This window comes from Oncorhynchus mykiss, chromosome 22 (genome assembly GCF_013265735.2).
Source record: "Oncorhynchus mykiss isolate Arlee chromosome 22, USDA_OmykA_1.1, whole genome shotgun sequence".
Lineage (NCBI taxonomy): Eukaryota > Metazoa > Chordata > Actinopteri > Salmoniformes > Salmonidae > Oncorhynchus > Oncorhynchus mykiss.
Window position 1 is genome coordinate 26714348 of NC_048586.1, and position 19855 is coordinate 26734202.

Below are 19855 nucleotides of genomic sequence, written 5' to 3' on the forward strand. Positions count from 1 at the left end.
GAAATAAATTTGGAACCACAAAGTCTCTGCATAGAAGAATGGGAGAAACTCCCCAAATACAGGTGTGCCGAGCTTGTAGCGTCATACCCAAGAAGACTCAATGCTGTAAATCGCTGCCAAAGGAGCTTCAATAAAGTATATTTCAGTTGTTTTAAATAAATTAGCAAACCTGTTTTTGCTTAGTCATTATGGGGTACTGTTTGATGAGGGGAAAAAACTATTTAATACATTTTAGAATAAGGCTATAATGTAACAAAATGTGGAACAAGTCAAGGGATCTGAATACTTTCCTGAAGGCACTCTGACATCTGAAATCTAAAATTAAACGGATGCTACATTTACTGTGGTGATAAAGTTGAATGAATAGCCTATAATGTGTCGTCATCTTTCTACAACACTGTATGAAAGGTAATATCTCTGGAAAGGTTACTACAACATTACATTTTTATTTTTTAAATGTTTTTAACTAATGATTAATGGGTTCAAAGTTGTAACTGAAGATGATAAAGGTTAGTAAAGTTCATTGTTGTACATCGATTGACATTAAGGATAAAACAATTGATATTTACAATTTAATAACAGTTTTTTTTTCTTTCACCAGGAACAACACCAGTTGTAAATTCAAGGAGGTGGCTGACCTGATCATTCCTTACATAACCTTGATTTAGAAAACCAACGTGGCTAGGGCGGTTTTGTGCTTCTTTTATTTTCCCCATTCTTACATGTCTGGAAGGTGATGAATCTGGAATGTTCAAAATTAACAGTTCCTCATATCACTCTATCCATATAATAATGCACTGCTGCCTCCCTCCAATTTGGTTTTACCTCGTTCAACCTGGGGATGAACACTTTGACTGACTGGAAATAAGAGACATACATGGAATCTTTATTGTGAACGAAAATAAATAAATGGTAAATGCTTCAATTGACGATAAACGACACAAAGGTATAGGTAGAAGAATGGGAGGACAGATAAACGCTGTTGTCAAATTCTGGAGGAATTAAACCACTGGTTCAACATCAGCTGACCCATGACTGACTAGAGCACAGCTAACTCACCACAGTTAAATATGAAGCCGAAATTAAATGAGACAAATAAGGCTGTTTCGTTAAAAAAAGAAAACTATTAAAATTCTTAATCTAATGGCAAACAAATAAACGTAAGGTACGGTATTTAAAGCTTTTACATACAAGCTGGCCAGCGACATCCAAAAGTTAAACTGCAATTGTTCCCTCTCAATGAAAGCAAGATATCAACCAATTTCTCTATCCATTCTTACATCAGACATGCAAGCATTAAAATTATCCTTTGTTCATGGAGAAATTCTCTTCGACAGTATGTTGCTTGCCATTCCAGATTAGGCGAGTCCAGATGTGGTTAGGCAGAGCTCTAAGCATGGAGCAGTTTGATTGGCCATCCGCTAGTGGGCAGAGCTTTGGCAAGGCATAGTTGGCGGGACATTGAATCCACACACCTCTGGCCTTTTTGCAAGTAGGGATTTGGGGGAATGGGACGGGAACGGGCACGTTTTGCTGTACACAAAAACGAGCCGTTGTCGTGGCAATGCAAGGGTGGGAGGGCGAGGTCTCTCACATGGACTCAAACTCGTCGATGCGCTGCTTGGTGTTTCCCTGGCGGATCTGACGCAGGGTCTTGTACTTGTCCCTCCCAGCCTTCACGTTCTCCGCATGTAGCATGTCATTCTGGGTCTTCTTGGTGTCGTCCCTCGCCTGGGCCAACTCTGAACTCAGAGCCTGACAGAGAGGGAGAGGGGAAGAGAGAGCACACTTCATTTTGATAGTTGCAGACAGGGTCTATAGTTCAACAAATTATCAGCAAACTTGATCCATTAACCCAAACACTATGCCTAACCATAAACCCTACATGTTTTTGCAGTTAGTTAGTCAGTTAGTTTGAGCTTCTAGGAGTCTATCCATCCTAATGGCATCTGCACACTCCTGGATTGCATCCTACCTGGCAAGTCACTACTACCAGGTGGCATTGAGAGGATCTGTGTCTGCACCACGTGCTCTCACTACTGGTGTCCCCGTGGGCTCGGTTCTAGGTGCTCATCCTCTTTTCACCAAGTGTTTTTTTCTCTTTACACCAAGTCTCTTTACATCATCACCATCCTCTTTTCTCTTTACACCAGGTCTCTCAACAGTCATATCCTCACATGGTCTCTCTGATCATTGCTATGCGGATGACACTCAACTACTCTTCTGCTTCCCTCCCTTCTGACACCCAGGTGGCAACGCGCATCTCTGCCTGCCTGGCAGACATCTCAGCTTGGATGTCTGACCACCACCTCAAGCTCAACAAAACAGAGCTGCTCTATCTCCTGGGAAAGGCCTGCCCACTCCATGACCTCTCCATCACGGTTGACAATTCCACAGTGTCCCCTTCCCAGAGTGCAAAGAACCTTGGCGTGACCCTGGACAACACCCTGTCGTTCTCTGCAAACATCAAAGCGGTGACACACACCTGCAGGTTAATGCTCTTCAACATCCATAGAGTACAACCTTTTCTCACATAGGGGTAATTCCAGGAATTGAACCCACTATCTTGGCGTTGCAAGAGCCATGCTCTACCCACTGAGCTACAGAGGACCATTGTGATGTATTGTTGCCTCACCTAGCTATCTTAAGAGGAATGCACTAATTGTACAGTAAGTCGCTCTGGAGAGAGCGTCTGCTAAATGACTAAAATGTTAAATGTAAGTGAGGCCATGTCTTCATTAGTCTACCTGCAGCTGTTCCTTGACGCGTTCGTTCTTCTGGGCCTCTGTGACACGTTCCTCCTCGCTGTGGTGGCTGGTGACCCCATCACTGTGCAGCTCGGTGCTACCCTCAGCATTCGTCTCATCCTGCTCATCGTGCTCTGGCGCCGGGGGTGATGACATCACAGACTTCAGCTCCTCTTTAGTCTTCTCCAGGTCCTCCTGGGCTGAGATGGCCTAGTGGGGAGGGGGAGGTTAATGTGCGAAATACTGTCACTTGGAGTTCAACAAAGTGCTTATCTACTGTATTGTACATAACTATCACACAGTACTGACACATTTCAATATTCTATTTGGATCCACAACAGGTAGAACAAACATTGTTGCTTTCACACACACAAACGCATACACCAACACATTTTAAGATACATTTGCCAAAACACAGGGACATCTGTTTTTAAAAGGTAATGCACGCGTAGGGCCTGAGCAGGCCAGAGACTTGTAAAAAGCAGTAAAACATTCATGCACACAGTAACGGGTTAACATGCAAATAAAAAGGACAGACACACAATGAAAACAAGTCCTCGCTCACAATTTCAACCTCCGCTCCCACACATACACAAAACCTTTTGAAGTTATTTTAGGAAAGCTGTTATACTATTTGGTTTGAGGTCACACACCCCCACACATTTAGACACAGACACCATTATAATAATGCATTAGTTCAGTAAGCGCAGGGGGCATGTGGGGGTCAGAGAGAGGTAGAGGAGGTAACTGTTACTTTGTGTTGCCATTCTGTCGCTTCCTCTTCCTTTTTCCTTTTGGCCTCTTCAAGCAGAGCGATTTTGGCGGTGAATTCTCCTAGCTCAGCGGCCTGCGAGCGACAAGCACAAGGCACACTTCTGTCACACACACACACCCCAACACACTGGCCACCAGACTGCAGGAGTTGGCCATGGCCCATTCTCCTCCACATTAAACTTAATGACCAACCAATATCAATATAAATTGACACGTGGTTCTGTGGTGAGTACTGTTAACATGATATACCACCTATGAAATATTACCTGGAATACCAGAGGGAGAGAGGCTGGTAAGAGGATAGAATTCCCCCCATTAACACTTCAATCGCACATATCTGTCAGCACTCTAAAAAGGTTACTGCCTCAGGGCCTTCCAACACAGCATCAAACCAAATACATCAATGTTATGTCCCTATGCATAAAGAGAAAGTTCACCCAAATTGCATTTAGGTTTCCTTACCCTGCAAGCAGTCTCTGGACAAGGTGTGTCAGCAATTCATGCTTCACTATTGTTTACCTGGCCACAAATCAAATGCATGGCCAAATCATCCATTTGCAACTTCATTGAGTTATACAATAATTTTATTTTTATTTTAGGATGATTTGGACATTAAGTGCATGACTTGCATTGGAGTTGCGCCACAATGGCCAGAAACAGTGGCCAGGTAAACAAAACCAAAGCATGGGTTGCTGTCATACCTTTGCCATAAACTGCTCACAGGGTAAGGAAAGCAATATGTTATTTTGTCATTTGGGTGAACTATCCCTTTAAAACAATGAATATCTCTAAATAAGACCATAATCAGTCATTTGGAGCTGAAGCACAAAGTTGAGCTATGCGTTGGGCTTAGGCATGTCAAGTGAAAGACCAAGAAAATACCATGAGGAATAACCAAATAACCAAATCACCTGTGGAATGCTAGTAAAACCATCCATAAAATCTAGTGTGACCAGAGGAGGTGTTTACAAAAGTCAGTCTCACTTATTTACATACAACTGTATGTATTGACATGGTGATAATAGAGCAGGGACAGGGTTATTACAGTGATGATATGTCTAAGCAATAATGCACCTCAGGGGTTTGTGGTATATGGCCAATATACTACGGTTAATGGCTGTTCTTATGCACGACGCAACGCAGAGTGCCTGCATACAACCCTTAGCAGTGGTATATTGGCCATATAGCACAAACCCGAGGTGCCTTATTGCTATTCTAAATTGGTTACCAATGTAATTACGGCAGTAAAAATAAATGCTGTTATACTTGCCTAGTTAAATGAAGGTTAAATAAATAAAAAATACCTGTGTTATTTCATCTGAAATAACACGGCTGTCAACCAATCAGCATTCAGGGCTCGAACCACCCATTATAATGTAGAATAGAGAATTTACAACTGTTTTAGTGTGATAATTGCACAATCCAGAGGAGATTGTTGATTTAGAGAATTACTGTATACCTGCCTACAGTAGGTATATTTACATGGTTAACTACACTAAGACCCATCCTTCCTTGACGTAATCAACAAATAGAAAGCAGAGTAAGGTGTTTTATCATATTGCATTCACTAATCATTTCATATAAGATCAGTGATTTTTTTCAAGGAAGGAAGGAAAGAAGTATGCACTGAAAGTATGTTCAGTAAACGGGGCCCTGATCCAAAGCGTGGCCCAGACTGGTGATGTGATGTGTTACCAGTTGTTCCTGGTTCTTCATCTGGTCAGCAGCCTGTTTAACCAGCTCTGCTTTGGCCTCCTCTGCTGCCTGTTTCTCTTTCTCCAACCTCTCTGCCTCTTCCTTCGCTCTCTTCCTCTCCTGGTCCAACTCCAGGGCCCTGCGTGTCTGATCCTCCAGCTCTGTATGAGCGTACACAGAACGACACAGACAGAGACAGACAAAGGTACACACACAATTGACAACAATTTATGGCAAATATACTCCGATCTGAGCAAGAATCACACCCATCTTTCCTGATATACATTCACACATTAATCTATATATTTTATGAAACAAGAGGAGTACTCAAATAATCTCCAATGGAATGACAGTGTTTACCTGAGAAAGGCCTCATCTATATTATAAAATCAGATTTCTAGAGGCACCATAATGTCAGCACTACAGCCTCAATGGCTAATACTTGTCCATGACTTCACTCTATGCAAATACACCCCAGGCATGCTATGTCCTGTCCTAACAGAAAGGCTGTGGTGCAACAAGTCAAGGGCCAACAATAGAGAATGTTCCCGTAACATGATATAACAGCTGGCAGTGTCATCCTATGCCCATCTCCAACTGATATTCCATTCCTCACTCCTCCTGATAAGAGGCTTGAATGCAAATTTTGTAGCTGTGAACTTGTTCTGTGGTAATTGAGTGTCTGAACCCCAGGTGTGTACTATAGTGGGTGTTAAGGCGTCAGCATGCTTCAGTTCGGCTGGTGCCTCAGCTAGCTGAGCCGAATGAGTGTGCTCGTATACTCACTTAAAAGACCTTCCCTTGAAAAACTATAAAAAGGCGTCCATTTTGAGATGACGTAGCCAGTATACACTTCCTAAAAATAGTCAGAATAAATCGAAAATAATTCAAGAAATCTGTCATTAATTTTGACATTTTTGACAAGGAGATCTTAGTAGTGCAATTTTACATCTAACTAAGTTGTTTGGTGCAGTATTCTTTTTTTTCTTCAGTGTGGCAGAACAGCCGGAAAAAAGGTCTAGAACGAACAAATATGTCACAAAATGTCTTCATAATATATACACAAAGTCTTGAGAATTGTTTCGGCTTGGAAGCACGCGGATTCCTTTAGTGTAACACCAAGGTGTTGCTTGCAAGGTTAACCTATGACATTTAAAAATAAGCGAGAGAATGCAAGTCAGTCATTTTTCCTCGGATGTATCCTTAGCGTGTGTGTGTGTATACACCTTTCTGGGCCTTTAGCGTCTGTTCCTCAATCTGTCTGAGTCTCTCGATCAGCTCATCCTTCTCTTTCTCCATCTTCTCCCTCTCTTTCTCTGCGTGCGCTCGTTTTTTCTTCTCGTTTTCTAGCTGGGCTCTGTAAAACAAAAGACGATGAACATGCCTGGGCTAATAATATATTCAAATTAATTGAACTAATTGTAGAATATATATCCCGGTTGACGGCTATATATAAATAATATTCAATATCAAACTATATTTTTATGTATAAAATATTATCATCCCAAAATAGGTACAACATTCTAAGATGCTTTACAAAAAGACAAGACACACAAAAATGCACATAACAGCATTGGAAAAACTACTCAATTGTCATACTTGAGTAAAAGTGAAAAAGTAAAAGCTATACATAAAATTCCTTATATTAAGCAAACCAGACGGCACAATTAAAAAATATATGTTTTTATGGACAGTCAAGGGCACACTCCAACACTCATACATGAATTACAAACACAGTATATACATGTGTTTAGTGACTCTGCCAGAGCCGAGGCAGTAGGGATGACAACGCGTTATATTGATAGGTGTGAGTTGGACCATAATTCTGTTCTGTCTGAGCATTCAAAATTTAACAAGTACCTTTTGGTTTCAGGGAAACTGTAGTGGAGTTAAAAGTACATATTTTCTTTAGGAAAGTAGTAAAGTAAAAGTAAAAATATAAATAGCAAAGTACAGATACACCCCAAAACTACGTGAATAGTCTCTTTGAAATATTTTACACCACTGCATACAGAGATATGGAGTCCAAGGCTGTATCTCAATAGTCTCTTTGAAATATTTTACACCACTGCATACAGAGATATGCAGTCCAAGGCTGTATCTCAATAGTCTCTTTGGACCATCCTGATCTTCAGAGAGCAGCTGTCAGGATGGTAGATCAGACTTGTATCTCATTTTCATTTCTGTAATTCCCTGTATCCTCTCTTCTCCCCTCCTTTTGGGAATCAAGGAAATACAGAGATTTACCTTTGATGTGGTTCTAATGCAGACCAGACATATTTTAATACAATGCTCCCCCCTTCTGGTCAGAATCACAACCACATGTCTGCATGTGTTCGCCCAGTACTGTACCTCTCCATCTGTTTGTGGTGTTTCTCCTCCCGGGCCTGGGCCTTCATCTGCTGCACCTCGATGGTATCAGGCTTCCTCCTCCTCATGTACAGCTCGTGGTTCCCCATGCACAGCGCCAGGATACGCTTGTTAATCCGCAACCGTGGTGCGTAGAATACAAAGTCCTGCAGTGAGAGGAGGAGGGGAGAAAATGGAAGAGGAGAGTAAGGGGTTAATTCAATTTACAGGTCATTTACAGACAGTACAAGGTGGAGAACAGGGGTGGACAACTCTACTCCAATATTATTATTATTATTATTATTATTATTATTATTATTATTATTATTATTATTATTATTATTATTATTATTATTATTATTATTATATTCTCATTGTTTATTGTACATTGTGTTGTATTATTTCCTCCCACCGTCCCCTGCCTTCCCGGGAAGACGGGTCCCCTGCCTTCTCGGGAAGACGGGTCCCCTGCCTTCCCGGGAAGACGGGTCCCCTGCCTTCCCGGGAAGACGGGTCCCCTGCCTTCCCGGGAAGACGGGTCCCCTGCCTTCCCGGGAAGACGGGTCCCCTGCCTTCCCGGGAAGACGGGTCCCCTGCCTTCCCGGGAAGACGGGTCCCCTGCCTTCCCGGGAAGACGGGTCCCCTGCCTTCCCGGGAAGACGGGTCCCCTGCCTTCCCGGTAGACGGGTCCCCTGCCTTCCCGGTAGACGGGTCCCCTGCCTTCCCGGTAGACGGACTTACTGGGGCTTTCTTGTCGATGGGTTTGATGACAAACTTCTTGTCGTTGAAGGAGATGTTTCTGATCTCACTCCAGGGGAAGCCAATCTTTGGTGTCAACCTGGGGTGGAGGGAAGGGAAAACACAGACTGTCTCAACACTATGCTAGTACAGTAATATGCAATAGGAAGATAACTACCTATCTACAGTACATTACTTGTTACTTTTATTTCTTAGTCTTATCCGTATTTCTTTAAACTGCATTGTTGGTTAGGGGCTCGCAAGTAAGTATTTCACTGTAAGGTCTACCTACACCTGTTGTATTTGGCGCATGTGACTAATAACATTTGATTTGATGTCAGAGTAGTACAAAATGAAACTAGAGGTACCATCCATGGCTAGCAGAGGGCGATAGTGTCATGGAGTATATCAAATAAATAAGTGGACAAATAATTATTCCACATTGTATAAGTCAGTATTGCGTACTTGTCCTCATGTTCGTAGATATTGAGTCCCAGTGCATCCACACCCAGCCACAACTCGGTTCCCTTCTTGTTCTTGATCTCAAAGTAGTTGACTCCATACATTTCCAGGTCCTGGGCTATCTTCAGATACTCCATCACAGAGTCCTCTCTATGTACACAAACACACATTAGAAAGTTATAACTTGTGTAGAGGAGAAAGTGTGACACAAACACTCTCATACAAAGCCACATACACAGACCTACCTGAGCATGCCTGTGTGTTCCTCATGCCAGGTCTGTATTCTGTCCTCCCACTGTTCCTTAGTCAACTTGTGCTGCTCCAGCACTCTGCAGAACACACACAGGGTTATTCAAACAGAGCCACAGTAGAGGCCTGGCATCAAAAGACCAAACAGATTTATTGTCAGGGAGTTGAGCCACTTTACTAAAGAACAGCTCATTTAAGAAAGAACACACTCCCTCTGAGGGGGACAGAGGAATGGACATGGAGTACAGACCTCTGTGGCAGCAGGCGGTCGGAGGTGAGGTAACCAGGCTTGTGGACGTCTCTGCTGTAGTCTGCATACTTGGCCTGGACAGAGTAGGAGGCCAGCAACACGGCTGTCTCTGGAGGACAGTAGTTCTCATCGTTCAGGATGGCCTCCTTCACCTGGAATGGGCAGGGAACACACACACGCTTGTTTGAATACTTTGTTTGGATCTGCAATGTACATTGTGAGTACAAAGGACACACTGTAGAACTGTGTGTGTGTGCGAGTGCGCGTGTGTGTTACCTGCAGGAAGAAGAGTCTCTGCGTGATCTCCTGGATGAGTTCTTCAGACACGTCCTCAGGGAAGAACTTGGCTCTGAACTTGAACTGCAGAGGGTTCTCCTTCTTCACATCCTGCTGTGTCACCTTCTTATTGAGTTTGAGCCACGTGCTGTAACCTTTACTGTCTGTGTACTGCAGGCCAAAGAACCACACCTCCCGGAGGCCCACTGTCTTCACCACCTGAAAACACAAAATGCATCAATGATTAGCAGGCTATCTATAGGTGCGTTGGGGTGGGTTGTGTGTGTGAGGTTGAGGGTGGTCTTCTCTGTGGGGATGTTTGGGATGGGGCCGAGGTATTCAAGCAATGTTGAACTTTGTTTGGCCAGGCCAAGTTGGCAATATGGCTAACAAGAAGGAGCCAGGGGCAACAAACCCAGAGTTATCATTAAAATCAAATCTTATTGGTCCAATGCACATATTTAGCAGATGTTATTGCGGGTGTAGCGAGATGCTTGTTTTCCTAGCTACAACAGTGCAGTAGTATGTAACAATTCACAACACACAAAACTTAAAAGTGAAAGAATGGAATTAGGAAATATGTAAATATTAGGATGAGCAATGTCGGAGTGGTATTGACTAAAATACAGTAGAATAGAATACAGTCTATACACATATGAGATGAGTAAAGCAGCATGTAAAACATTATTAAAAAGTGACGAGTGATCTATTATTAAAGTGGCCAGTGATTCCATGTCTTTAGGGCAGCAGCCTCTAAGGTGCAGGGTTGAGTAAACGGGTGGTATGCAGCTAGTGATGGCTATTTAACAGTCTGATGGCCTTGAAAAACAGCTTCTATCTCTCAGTCCCAGCTTTGATGCACCTGTACTGACCTCGCCTTCTGGATGGTAGCGGAGTGAACGGGCCGTGGCTCGGGTGGTTGATATCCTTGATGATCTTTTTGGCCATCCTGTGACATCGGGTGGTGTAGGTGTCCTGGGAGGGCAGGCAGTGTGCCCCCAGTGATGCGTTGGGCAGACTGCACCACCCTCTGGAGAGCCCTGTGGTTGCGGGCGGAGCAGTTGCTGTACCAGGCGGTGATACAGCCCAACAGGATGCTCTCAATTGTGCATCTGCAAAAGTTTGAGGGTCTTAGGGGCCAAGCCAAATTTCTTCAGCCTCCTGAGGTTGAAGAGGCGCTGTTGCGCCTTCTTCACCGCACTGTCTGTGTGGGTGGAGCATTTCAGTTTGTCAGTGATGTGTATGCAGAGGAACGTGAAACTCCACTGTGGTCCCGTCGATGTGGATGGGCGTGCTCCCTCTGCTGTTTCCTGAAGTGCACGATCATCTCCTTTGTTTTGTTGACGAAGAGGGAGAGGTTATTTTCCTGGCACCACTCCGCCAGGGCCCTCACCTCCTCCCTGTAGGCTGTCTCGTCATTGTTGGTAATCAGGCCTACTACTGTAGTGTCGTCTGCAAACTTGATGATTGAGTTGGAGGTGTGCGTGGCCACGTAGTCATGGGTGAATAGGGAGGACAGGAGGGGGCTGAGCACGCACCCCTGTAGGGCCCCTGTGTTGAGGATCAGCGAAGTGGAGGTGTTGTTTCCAACCTTCATCACCTAGGGGTGGCCCGTCAGGAATTCCAGGACTCAGTTGCACAACTGGATGTACAGTTGTAATGTGGTGCTTGCTGGTGTATTGTACTGTGTTTGTTGTGTAATGTGATTGTGTGGAGGATCGCAATGTATTTTTATGGGGGTGGAGTTGCGGGCTGCTCAATCTGAGAAAATGTTGTAGAGTCCATTTAACAGCATAAACAGACGCAACCGCATGAATGCCCGGCTGTCCCATCTTCAGTTCGTTCCACCCACAGTGTATTCGGAAAGTATTCAGACCACTTGACTTTTTCCACGTTATGTTACGTTACAGCCTTACTCTAAAATGTATTACATTTTTCATTTTTTCTCAAATCTACACACAATACCCCATAATGACAAGGCAAAAACAGGTTTTTAGAAATGTTTGCAAATTCATTAAAAAAATACAAAAAACGGAAATATCACATTTACATCAGTTTTCAGACCCTTTACTCAGTACTTTGCTAAAGAAACTATGGCAGCGATTACAGCCTTGAGTATTCTTGGGTATGACACAACAAGCTTGGCACACTTGTATTTGGGGAGTTTCTCCCATTCTTCTCTGCAGATCCTCTCAAGCTCTATCAGGTTGGATGGGGAGCATCGCTGCACAGCTATTTTCAGGTCTCTCCAAAGATGTTTGATCGGATTCAAGTCCAGGCTCTGGCTGGGCCACTAAAGGACATTCAGAGACTTGTCCCAAAGCCACCAATGCGTTGTCTTGGCTGTGTGCTTAGGGTCATTGTCCTGTTGGAAGGTGAACCTTCACCCCCAGTCTGAGGTCTTGAGCGCTCTGGAGCAGGTTTTTATCAAGGATCTCTCTGTACTTTGCTCCGTTCATCTTTCCCTCGATCCTGACTAGTCTCCCAGTCCCTGCCGCTGAAAAACATCCCCACAGCATGATGCTGCCACCACCATGCTTGGCCATAGGGATGGTGCCAGGTGACGTGACACTTGCATTCAACTAACATAAACGGCCTGATTGGTGGAATGCTACAGGGATGGTTGTCTTTCTGGAAGGTTCTCTCATCTCCACAGAGGAACACTGGAGCTCTGTCAGGTTCTTGGTCACCTCCCTGACCAAGGCCCTTCTCCTCCGATTGCTCAGTTTGGCCTGGCATCCAGCTCTAGGAAGAGTCTTGGTGGTTCCACTTCTTACATTTAAGAATGATGGAGACCACTGTTATCCTGGGGACCTTTAATGCTGAAGAAATGTTTTGGTACTTGTCCCCAGATCTGCGCCTCGACACAATCCTGTCTCGGAGTTACACGGACAATTCCTTCAACCTCATGGCTTTGTTTTTGCTCTGACATGTACTGTCAGCTATTGGACCTTATATAGAAAGGTGTGTACCTTTCCAAATCATGTCCAAATAATTGAATTTACCACAGGTGGACTCCAATCAAGTTGTAGAAACATCTAGAGGATGACCAATGGAAGCAGGATGCACCGGAGCTCAATTTCGAGTCGCATAGCAAAGGGTCTGAATACTTCTGTAAAAGTTTAGTTTTAATACATTTGCAAACATTTCTGAAACCTGTTTTCACTTTGTCATTATGGGGTATCGTGTGTAGATTGATGAAGAATTGTTTTTATTTAATCCATTTTAGAATAAAGAACGCAACAAAATGTGAAAATGTCAAGGGGTCGGAATACCTTCCGAAAGCACTCTCTCAACAAATGGATCCAAAATTGCAGAAGTGGATGAGTATGTAAAGTAGTTATGTGAATAATAATATTGATGCATATCACCATGATGCCTATTTTTGTGCGATAGGAGAAACAAGTCATATTCGATTAAATATGTTACCATTGACGTCATGAAATTATCAAAGGAGTCTTCTTTATTGTGCTCATCTTACTATAATTCAGAAATGCAAATACACACACACACACACACACACACACACACACACACACACACACACACACACACACACACACACACACAACAAGCCACTCCGTTGCACTCTGCTCTGCAGACATACTCTCTCTCAAAAAGAGTCTCTACACTGGGCCAACTGTTGATCCTAGTCTGACGTCAGGTGGCGTCCGTATCTAAGCACACATGCACACACTGCTCCTGTCTTTGTATTTATAACACACACTGAGGCTCTGACAGACAGAAAGCCTGACTCACCGGATCTCTGTCTCTCTGTGTATTTGTCAGTCACCATGGAAACCAGCTGTCCAACACTGACTGAAGCAGGCTCGATGTACTCCATCAGCAGCGAACAGCAGTTGATGGAGGTGTTTAACTATACCTGTGGGGACCAGCAGTCCCCACAAGAATAGTAAACAAACAAAAATTTGACCAACTGGTAACATTTTGTTAGGTCAAATGCTATTTCTAGGGGACTTAGGTTAAGGTAGAATTGATGTTAGAATTAGGTTTGGGGGAAAAAGGATTTTGAATGGTTATAAATTGTTAAACAAGTGTGTGTGTCTACGCGCACGTTCAGGCGTGTTGTAGTGAGCATGACCGTGTGTGCATGCGAGAGTAAGTTAAGGTCAATGGAGTCCAATGACTGAGTGGCGCACACACTCTGATGAGCTGTGAGGGGAACCAGCAGAGCCCAGTCAACAGAAGAGGATTCCTGTTGAGTCAGAGCTGGGCTCCCTTCCAACACTACAGAATGAACTAGTCGCATTGGGGAGAATTGTCAGACAATCTTTGGAGTGGAGCTGCAAATGACCACTCCACTCCACAAATTTCTTGTTAACAAAGTAAAGTCAGTTAGGACATCTACTTTGTGCATGACACAAGTCATTTTTCCAACAATTGTTTACAGACAGATTTCACTGTATCACAATTCCAGTGGGTCAGAAGTTTACATACACTAAGTTGACTGTATCTTTAAACAGCTTGGAAAATTCCAGAAAATGATGTCATGGCTTTAGAAGCTTCTGTTAGGCATAATTTGAGTAATTTGACATCATTTGAGTCAATTGGAGACGTACCTGTGGATGTATTTCAAGGCCTACCTTCAAACTCACTGCCTCTCTACTTGACATCATGGGAACATCTAAAGAAATCAGCCAGGACCTAAAAAAAGTAGACCTCCACAAGTCTGGTTCATCCTTGGGAGCAATTTCCAAACGTCTGAAGGTACCACGTTCAACAATAGTACAAACAATAGTACACAAGTATAAACACCATGGGACCACGCAGCCGTCATACCGCTTAGGAAGGAAAGTACTTTGGTGCGAAAAGTGCAAATGAATCCCAGAAAAAGGACCTTGTGAATATGCTGGAGGAAACAGGTACAAAAGTATCTATATCCACAGTAAAATGAGTCCTATATCGACATAACCTGAAAGGCCACTCAGCAAGTATGACAGCATCATGTTGTGGGGGTGCTTGCTGCAGGAGGGACTGGTGCACTTCACAAAATAGATGACATCATGATGAAAGGAAAATTGTGTGTATATATTGACGCAACATCATTCAGGAAGTTGAAGCTTGGTTGCAAATGGGTCTTCCAAATGGACAATGACCCCAAGCATACTTCCAAAGTTGTGACAAAATGGCTTAAGGACAACAAAGTCAAGGTATTGGAGTGGCCATCACAAAGCCCTGACCTCCATCCTATAGAAAATGTATGAGCAGAACTGAAAAAGCTTGTGTGAGCAAGGAGGCCTACAAACCTGACTCAGTTACACCAGCTCTGTCAGGAGGAATGGCCCAAAATTCATCCAACTTATTATGGGAAGCTTGTGGAAGTTAACAATTTAAAGGCAATGCTACCAAATACTAATTGAGTGTATGTAAACTTTTGACCCACTGGGTATGTGATGAAGGAAATAAAAGCTGAAATAAATAACTCTACTATTATTCTGACATTCACAAAATAAAGTGGTGATCTTAACCGACCTAAAACGGAATTTTTACTAGGATTAAATGTCAGGAATTGTGAAAAACTGAGTTTAAATGTATTTGGCTAAGGTGTATTTAAACTTCAGACTTCAAATGTACATATCTACCCCAATTACCTCGTACTCTACTATTTTTTTCACACACACACAGGCTAGACCAGTCCAGCTCCCAGCCTTGTTGACACTCAGCAGTGTGTGTTTGTTGTACGTTAACCCCATGCTTACCTGGACATAAAGCTAGTCTGTAAGTGAGTAGTGTAAGTGAGAAGTAAATTAACCTTATGCTTACCTGGTCATGAAGCTAGTCTGTATGTGAGGGAGTGAGCATGAGAGCTGAATTAAAACCATGCTTACCTGGTCAAAGAGCTGTTTGCCGGTGGTGTTGGGCTGGATGGCAAACTCCAGCTCTGCATCCATGGTGGTGACACGCACATTGATCTATACACAAACACACATGTTAACTTCCCCAAAGATACATTTATACAAGTATGAGTCACAAAGCCCACGTGGCAGGCTGCTCCCCCCTCTATCAGTCTACTCAGCTGCACCCCGTCCCCTTTATCTCACAGCTGGAGAGAAGAGAACACATGTTGTTCATGTATACAGCAGCCACGACTGAACCCAGTACACTGCATGGGACACATCGCTGCATGGGAATTAGAGAGAGGGAGCCAGGAGCTAAAGCCTAATGTGTGTTCACATGGATGTTGGATTTAATATCCTTGTGTTGAGTGGGCACCTGTGTGCAGTCTTCTGCTGAAGATGTGAGGGAGAGTGTGTGGTCCACTGCTTATCATTCTTCTATAAATATCCCTATCCTCTTGTTGGACATCTACATACACATTGTCATTTCCTAATTTGGGTCAACTACCACTTTAAGTTGAGCAACGATGTAGCCAAGAGGGCTGTGCCACAAACATGAAGACGAAAACACTCTCTCACACACACACAAAGAGGGAACCGATAGCAGTGATTTGGCACCAGAATAGCAGCAGCAGCCATTTGTCTGTGCCATTTAGTGCATGAATGAGTAAACATTACTTGTACAGAAACAGAACTCCATGGGTTTGAATTATTCACCGCTTTAAAAAGTAAATCCTCTGTGCCTGAAGAACTTGAGGAGTGAATATTGCAGTGTTGTTCTGTTCTAGGAGCTGAGAGGTGGGCCAAAGACGGAGACGGAAAAGGGAAGAAACTAAGTATTACAGATTTGCACCAGGGGCAATAAACAATCAAATGCAATCCAGGACATCGTAAGTATGTTAATTCATCACCTCAGATAAAAGTCATACGACCTTTTACCCATTAATGAAAACACACACCATCTAAATCCCACCTATGGAACACAGAGGCCTCAGAACAACTGCAACAAGTCTCGTACCCAAACATCAAGACACATTTAACCTATCAAAACTATATGGGTCATTTGTAGCTTCAGTCCAAATATGTGGCCATCCATCTCCCTTCCAGTCAGTGTGGAAGAACTTCCCTTGCTCCAGTGTGTGTGTGACTGCAGCAAGTCAGGCCCAGCCAGACGTACAGTATCAGCCAGCCAACAGTAAAATACTGAGCAGCTAGGCAAGAAGCTGTGTCCTGATAAAACCCCAATGAGGAGGAGAGGCTGACAGAAGATGAGGAGAGGCTGGCCTCTAGCAATAAGAAGGGTGACAGTGGGAGTCTATATCCCAGTGCATAGTTAGCTGACTCAGCTGACAGCACTTGCCTGGGGATATACAGTACAGTGACACCAACAGAGAGGAAGCCGGGGACAATACACTAGCAGTGAGAAGTATACACGCTGAAATAGATGCTTGAAGAGTATGCACACATTTAGAGCAGTGTGCACAAGCAGAGGATGGGCCTCATAAGTGTGCACTTGGAAAGAGGATCTATCAGGAGCATGCACGAGGAGAGAGGATCTATCAGGAGTGTGCACAAGGAGAGAGGCTATATTAGGAGCACGCATGAGGAGAGGATTTTTAAGTTAAGAACAAATTCTTATATACAAATGACAGCCTAACCCAGACAACGCTGGGTCAATTATGCGTCGCCCTATGGGACTCCCAAGCACGGCCAGTTGTGATACAGCCTGGAATCGAACCAGGGTCTGTAGCGACGCCTCTAGCACTGAGATGCAGTGCCTTGGATCTTTTTGGGGCTTCCGAGTGGCGCAGCAGTCTATCAGGAGCGTGCACGAGGAGAGGATCTGTCAGGAGCATGCACGAGGAGAGAATCTATCAGGAGCGTGCACGAGGAGAGAATCTATCTGGAGCATGCACGAGGAGAGGATCTGTCAGGAGCGTGCACGAGGAGAGAATCTATCAGGAGCATGCAAGCAGTGGTGTAAAGTACTTAAGTAAAAATAATCCATAAGAAGAGAGAGGATACAGGGAATTACAGAAATGAAAATGAGATACAAGTCTGATCTACCATCCTGACAGCTGCTCTCTGAAGATCAGGATGGTCCAAAGAGACTATTGAGATACAGCCTTGGACTGCATATCTCTGTATGCAGTGGTGTAAAATATTTCAAAGGACTATTGATGTAGTTTTGGGGTGTATCTGTACTTTGCTATTTATATTTTTTACAACTTTTACTTTACTACTTTCCTAAAGAAAATATGTACTTTTAACTCCATACATCTTCCCTGACACCCAAAAGTACTCGTTACATTTTGAATGCTTAGCAGAACAGGAAAAGTGTCTACTTCACACACTTATCAGGAAAACATCCCTGGTCATCCCTACTGCATCGAATCTGGTGGAGTCACTGAACACATGCTTAGTATGTAAATGAGCGTGCCTCTGGCTATCTGTAAAAAAAGCAAATGGTGTGGTCCTGGTTTGCTTAATATAAGGAATTTACTCCTACCTACATGTACAAATTATCTCGACTAACCTGCACATTGACTTGGTACCGGTACCCACTGTATATAGCCTCATTATTGTTATTTTATTGTGTTAATTTTTATTCATTTTTTACTTTAGTTTATTTAGCAAATACTTTAACTCGATTTTCTTAAAACTGCTTTGTTGGTGGCCTCCCGAGTGGCCGTGACTGGGAGTCCAGCATAGTCTGGAGTAGGGGAGGGTTTGGCTCATCACACTCTAGCGACTACTTGTGGCAGACTGGGCACCTGCATGCTGAATTCGGATGTCAGTTGGACCATGTTTCCTCCAACACATTGGTGCAGCTGGCTTCCGGGTTAAGCGGGCGGGTGTTTAACTCGACCTTCGCCTCTCCCGAGCCCGTTGGGGAGTTGCAGCGATGAGACAAGAACGCAACGAAATTGTGGAGGAAAAGGGGGTAAATTACATTGTTGGTTAAGGGCTTGTAAGTAAGCTTTTCACGGTAAGGTCTACACCGGTTGTATTCGGCGCATGTGACAAATCAAATTTGATTTATACTTTTACTTTGATATTTAGGTATATTTTAGCAATTACATTTACTTTTGATATATTTAAAACTAAATACTTTCAGACATTTACTCAAGTATGATTTTTTCTGGGTGACTTTCACTTGAGTCGTTTTCTATTAAGGTATCTTTACTTTTACTCAAGTATGACAATTGGGTACTTTTTCCACCACTGAGTGCACGAGGAGAGAGGATCTGTCAGGAGCGTGCACAAGGAGAGAGGACCTATCAAATCAAATTTTATTTGTCACATACACATGGTTAGCAGATGTTAATGCGAGTGTTGCGAAATGCTTGTGCTTCTAGTTCTGACCATGCAGTAATATCTAACAAGTAATCTAACCTAAGAATTTCACAACAACTACCTTACACACACACACACACACACACACACACACACACACACACACACACACACACACACACACGTGTAAAGGAATGAATAAGAATATGTACATAAAAATATATGAATGAGCGATGGCCGAACGGCATAGGCAAGATGCAGTAGATGGTATAGAGTACAGTATATACATATGAGATGAGTAATGTAGGGTATGTAAACATTATATAAAGTGGCATTGTAATAAATGTATCACTAGCCACTTTAAACATTTTTTTCATTATTAAAGTGGCTAGAGATGAGTCAGTATGTTGGCAGCAGCCACTTAATGTTAGTGATGGCTGTTTAACAGTCTGATGGCCTTGAGATAGAAGCTGTTTTTCAGTCTCTCGGTCCCAGCTTTGATGCACCTGTACTGACCTTGCCTTCTGGATGATAGCGGGGTGAACAGTCAGCTGCTCGGGTGGTTGTTGTCCTTGATGATCTTTTTGGCCTTCCTGTGACATCGGGTGGTATAGGTGCGGTAGGGTAGCCTAGTGGTTAGAGCGTTGGACTAGTAACCGGTGACAGGCCGAATTTCTTCAGCCTCCTGGGGTTGAAGAGGCGGTGCATGACACAGGACTGATGGTAGCGCTCACCTTGTCTTCTCCATTCAAGCTTTTTTCCGGATGCCCCAAACAATCGGAAAGGGGATTCATCAGAGAAAATGACTTTACCACAGTCCTCAGCAGTCCAATCCCTGTACCTTTTTCAGAATATCAGTCTGTCCCTGATGTTTTTCCTGGAGAGAAGTGGCTTCTTTGCTGCCTTTCTTGACACCAGGCCATCCTCCAAAAGTCTTCGCCTCACTGTGTGTGCAGATGCACTCACACCTGCCTGCTGCCATTCCTGAGCAAGCTCTGTACTGGTGGTGCCCCGATCCCGCAGCTGAATCAACTTTAGGAGACGGTCCTGACGCTTGCTGGACATTCTTGAGCGCCCTGAGGCCTTCTTCACAACTATTGAACCGCTCTCCTTGAAGTTCTTGATGATCAGATAAATGGTTTATTTAGGTGCAATCTTAC

General features: G+C 43.6%; 1 protein-coding gene across 3 annotated transcripts in view; it reads right to left on the minus strand.

The window, feature by feature from the left end:
- Nucleotides 1-349: 349 nt before the first annotated feature.
- The window catches only part of LOC110501655 (radixin), a 37961-nt gene continuing 18455 nt past the window's right edge, over nt 350-19855 (minus strand). The window contains exons 3-15 of one of the 3 annotated variants that reach the window (XM_021579360.2): nt 15390-15473; nt 9541-9759; nt 9265-9416; nt 9011-9094; nt 8769-8915; nt 8307-8403; nt 7569-7732; nt 6443-6573; nt 5217-5377; nt 3502-3594; nt 2748-2957; nt 1653-1755; nt 350-1617 (exon numbers count right to left, since the gene is read on the minus strand). In XM_021579360.2, the coding sequence (XP_021435035.2) occupies nt 1601-1617; nt 1653-1755; nt 2748-2957; nt 3502-3594; nt 5217-5377; nt 6443-6573; nt 7569-7732; nt 8307-8403; nt 8769-8915; nt 9011-9094; nt 9265-9416; nt 9541-9759; nt 15390-15473 (1662 nt within the window). In that variant the 3' untranslated portion in view covers nt 350-1600. Of the gene's footprint in view, nt 1756-2747; nt 2958-3501; nt 3595-5216; nt 5378-6442; nt 6574-7568; nt 7733-8306; nt 8404-8768; nt 8916-9010; nt 9095-9264; nt 9417-9540; nt 9760-15389; nt 15474-19855 lie in introns of those variants that run through there. The other 2 variants (XM_021579359.2, XM_021579361.2) reach the window with 2 other exon arrangements.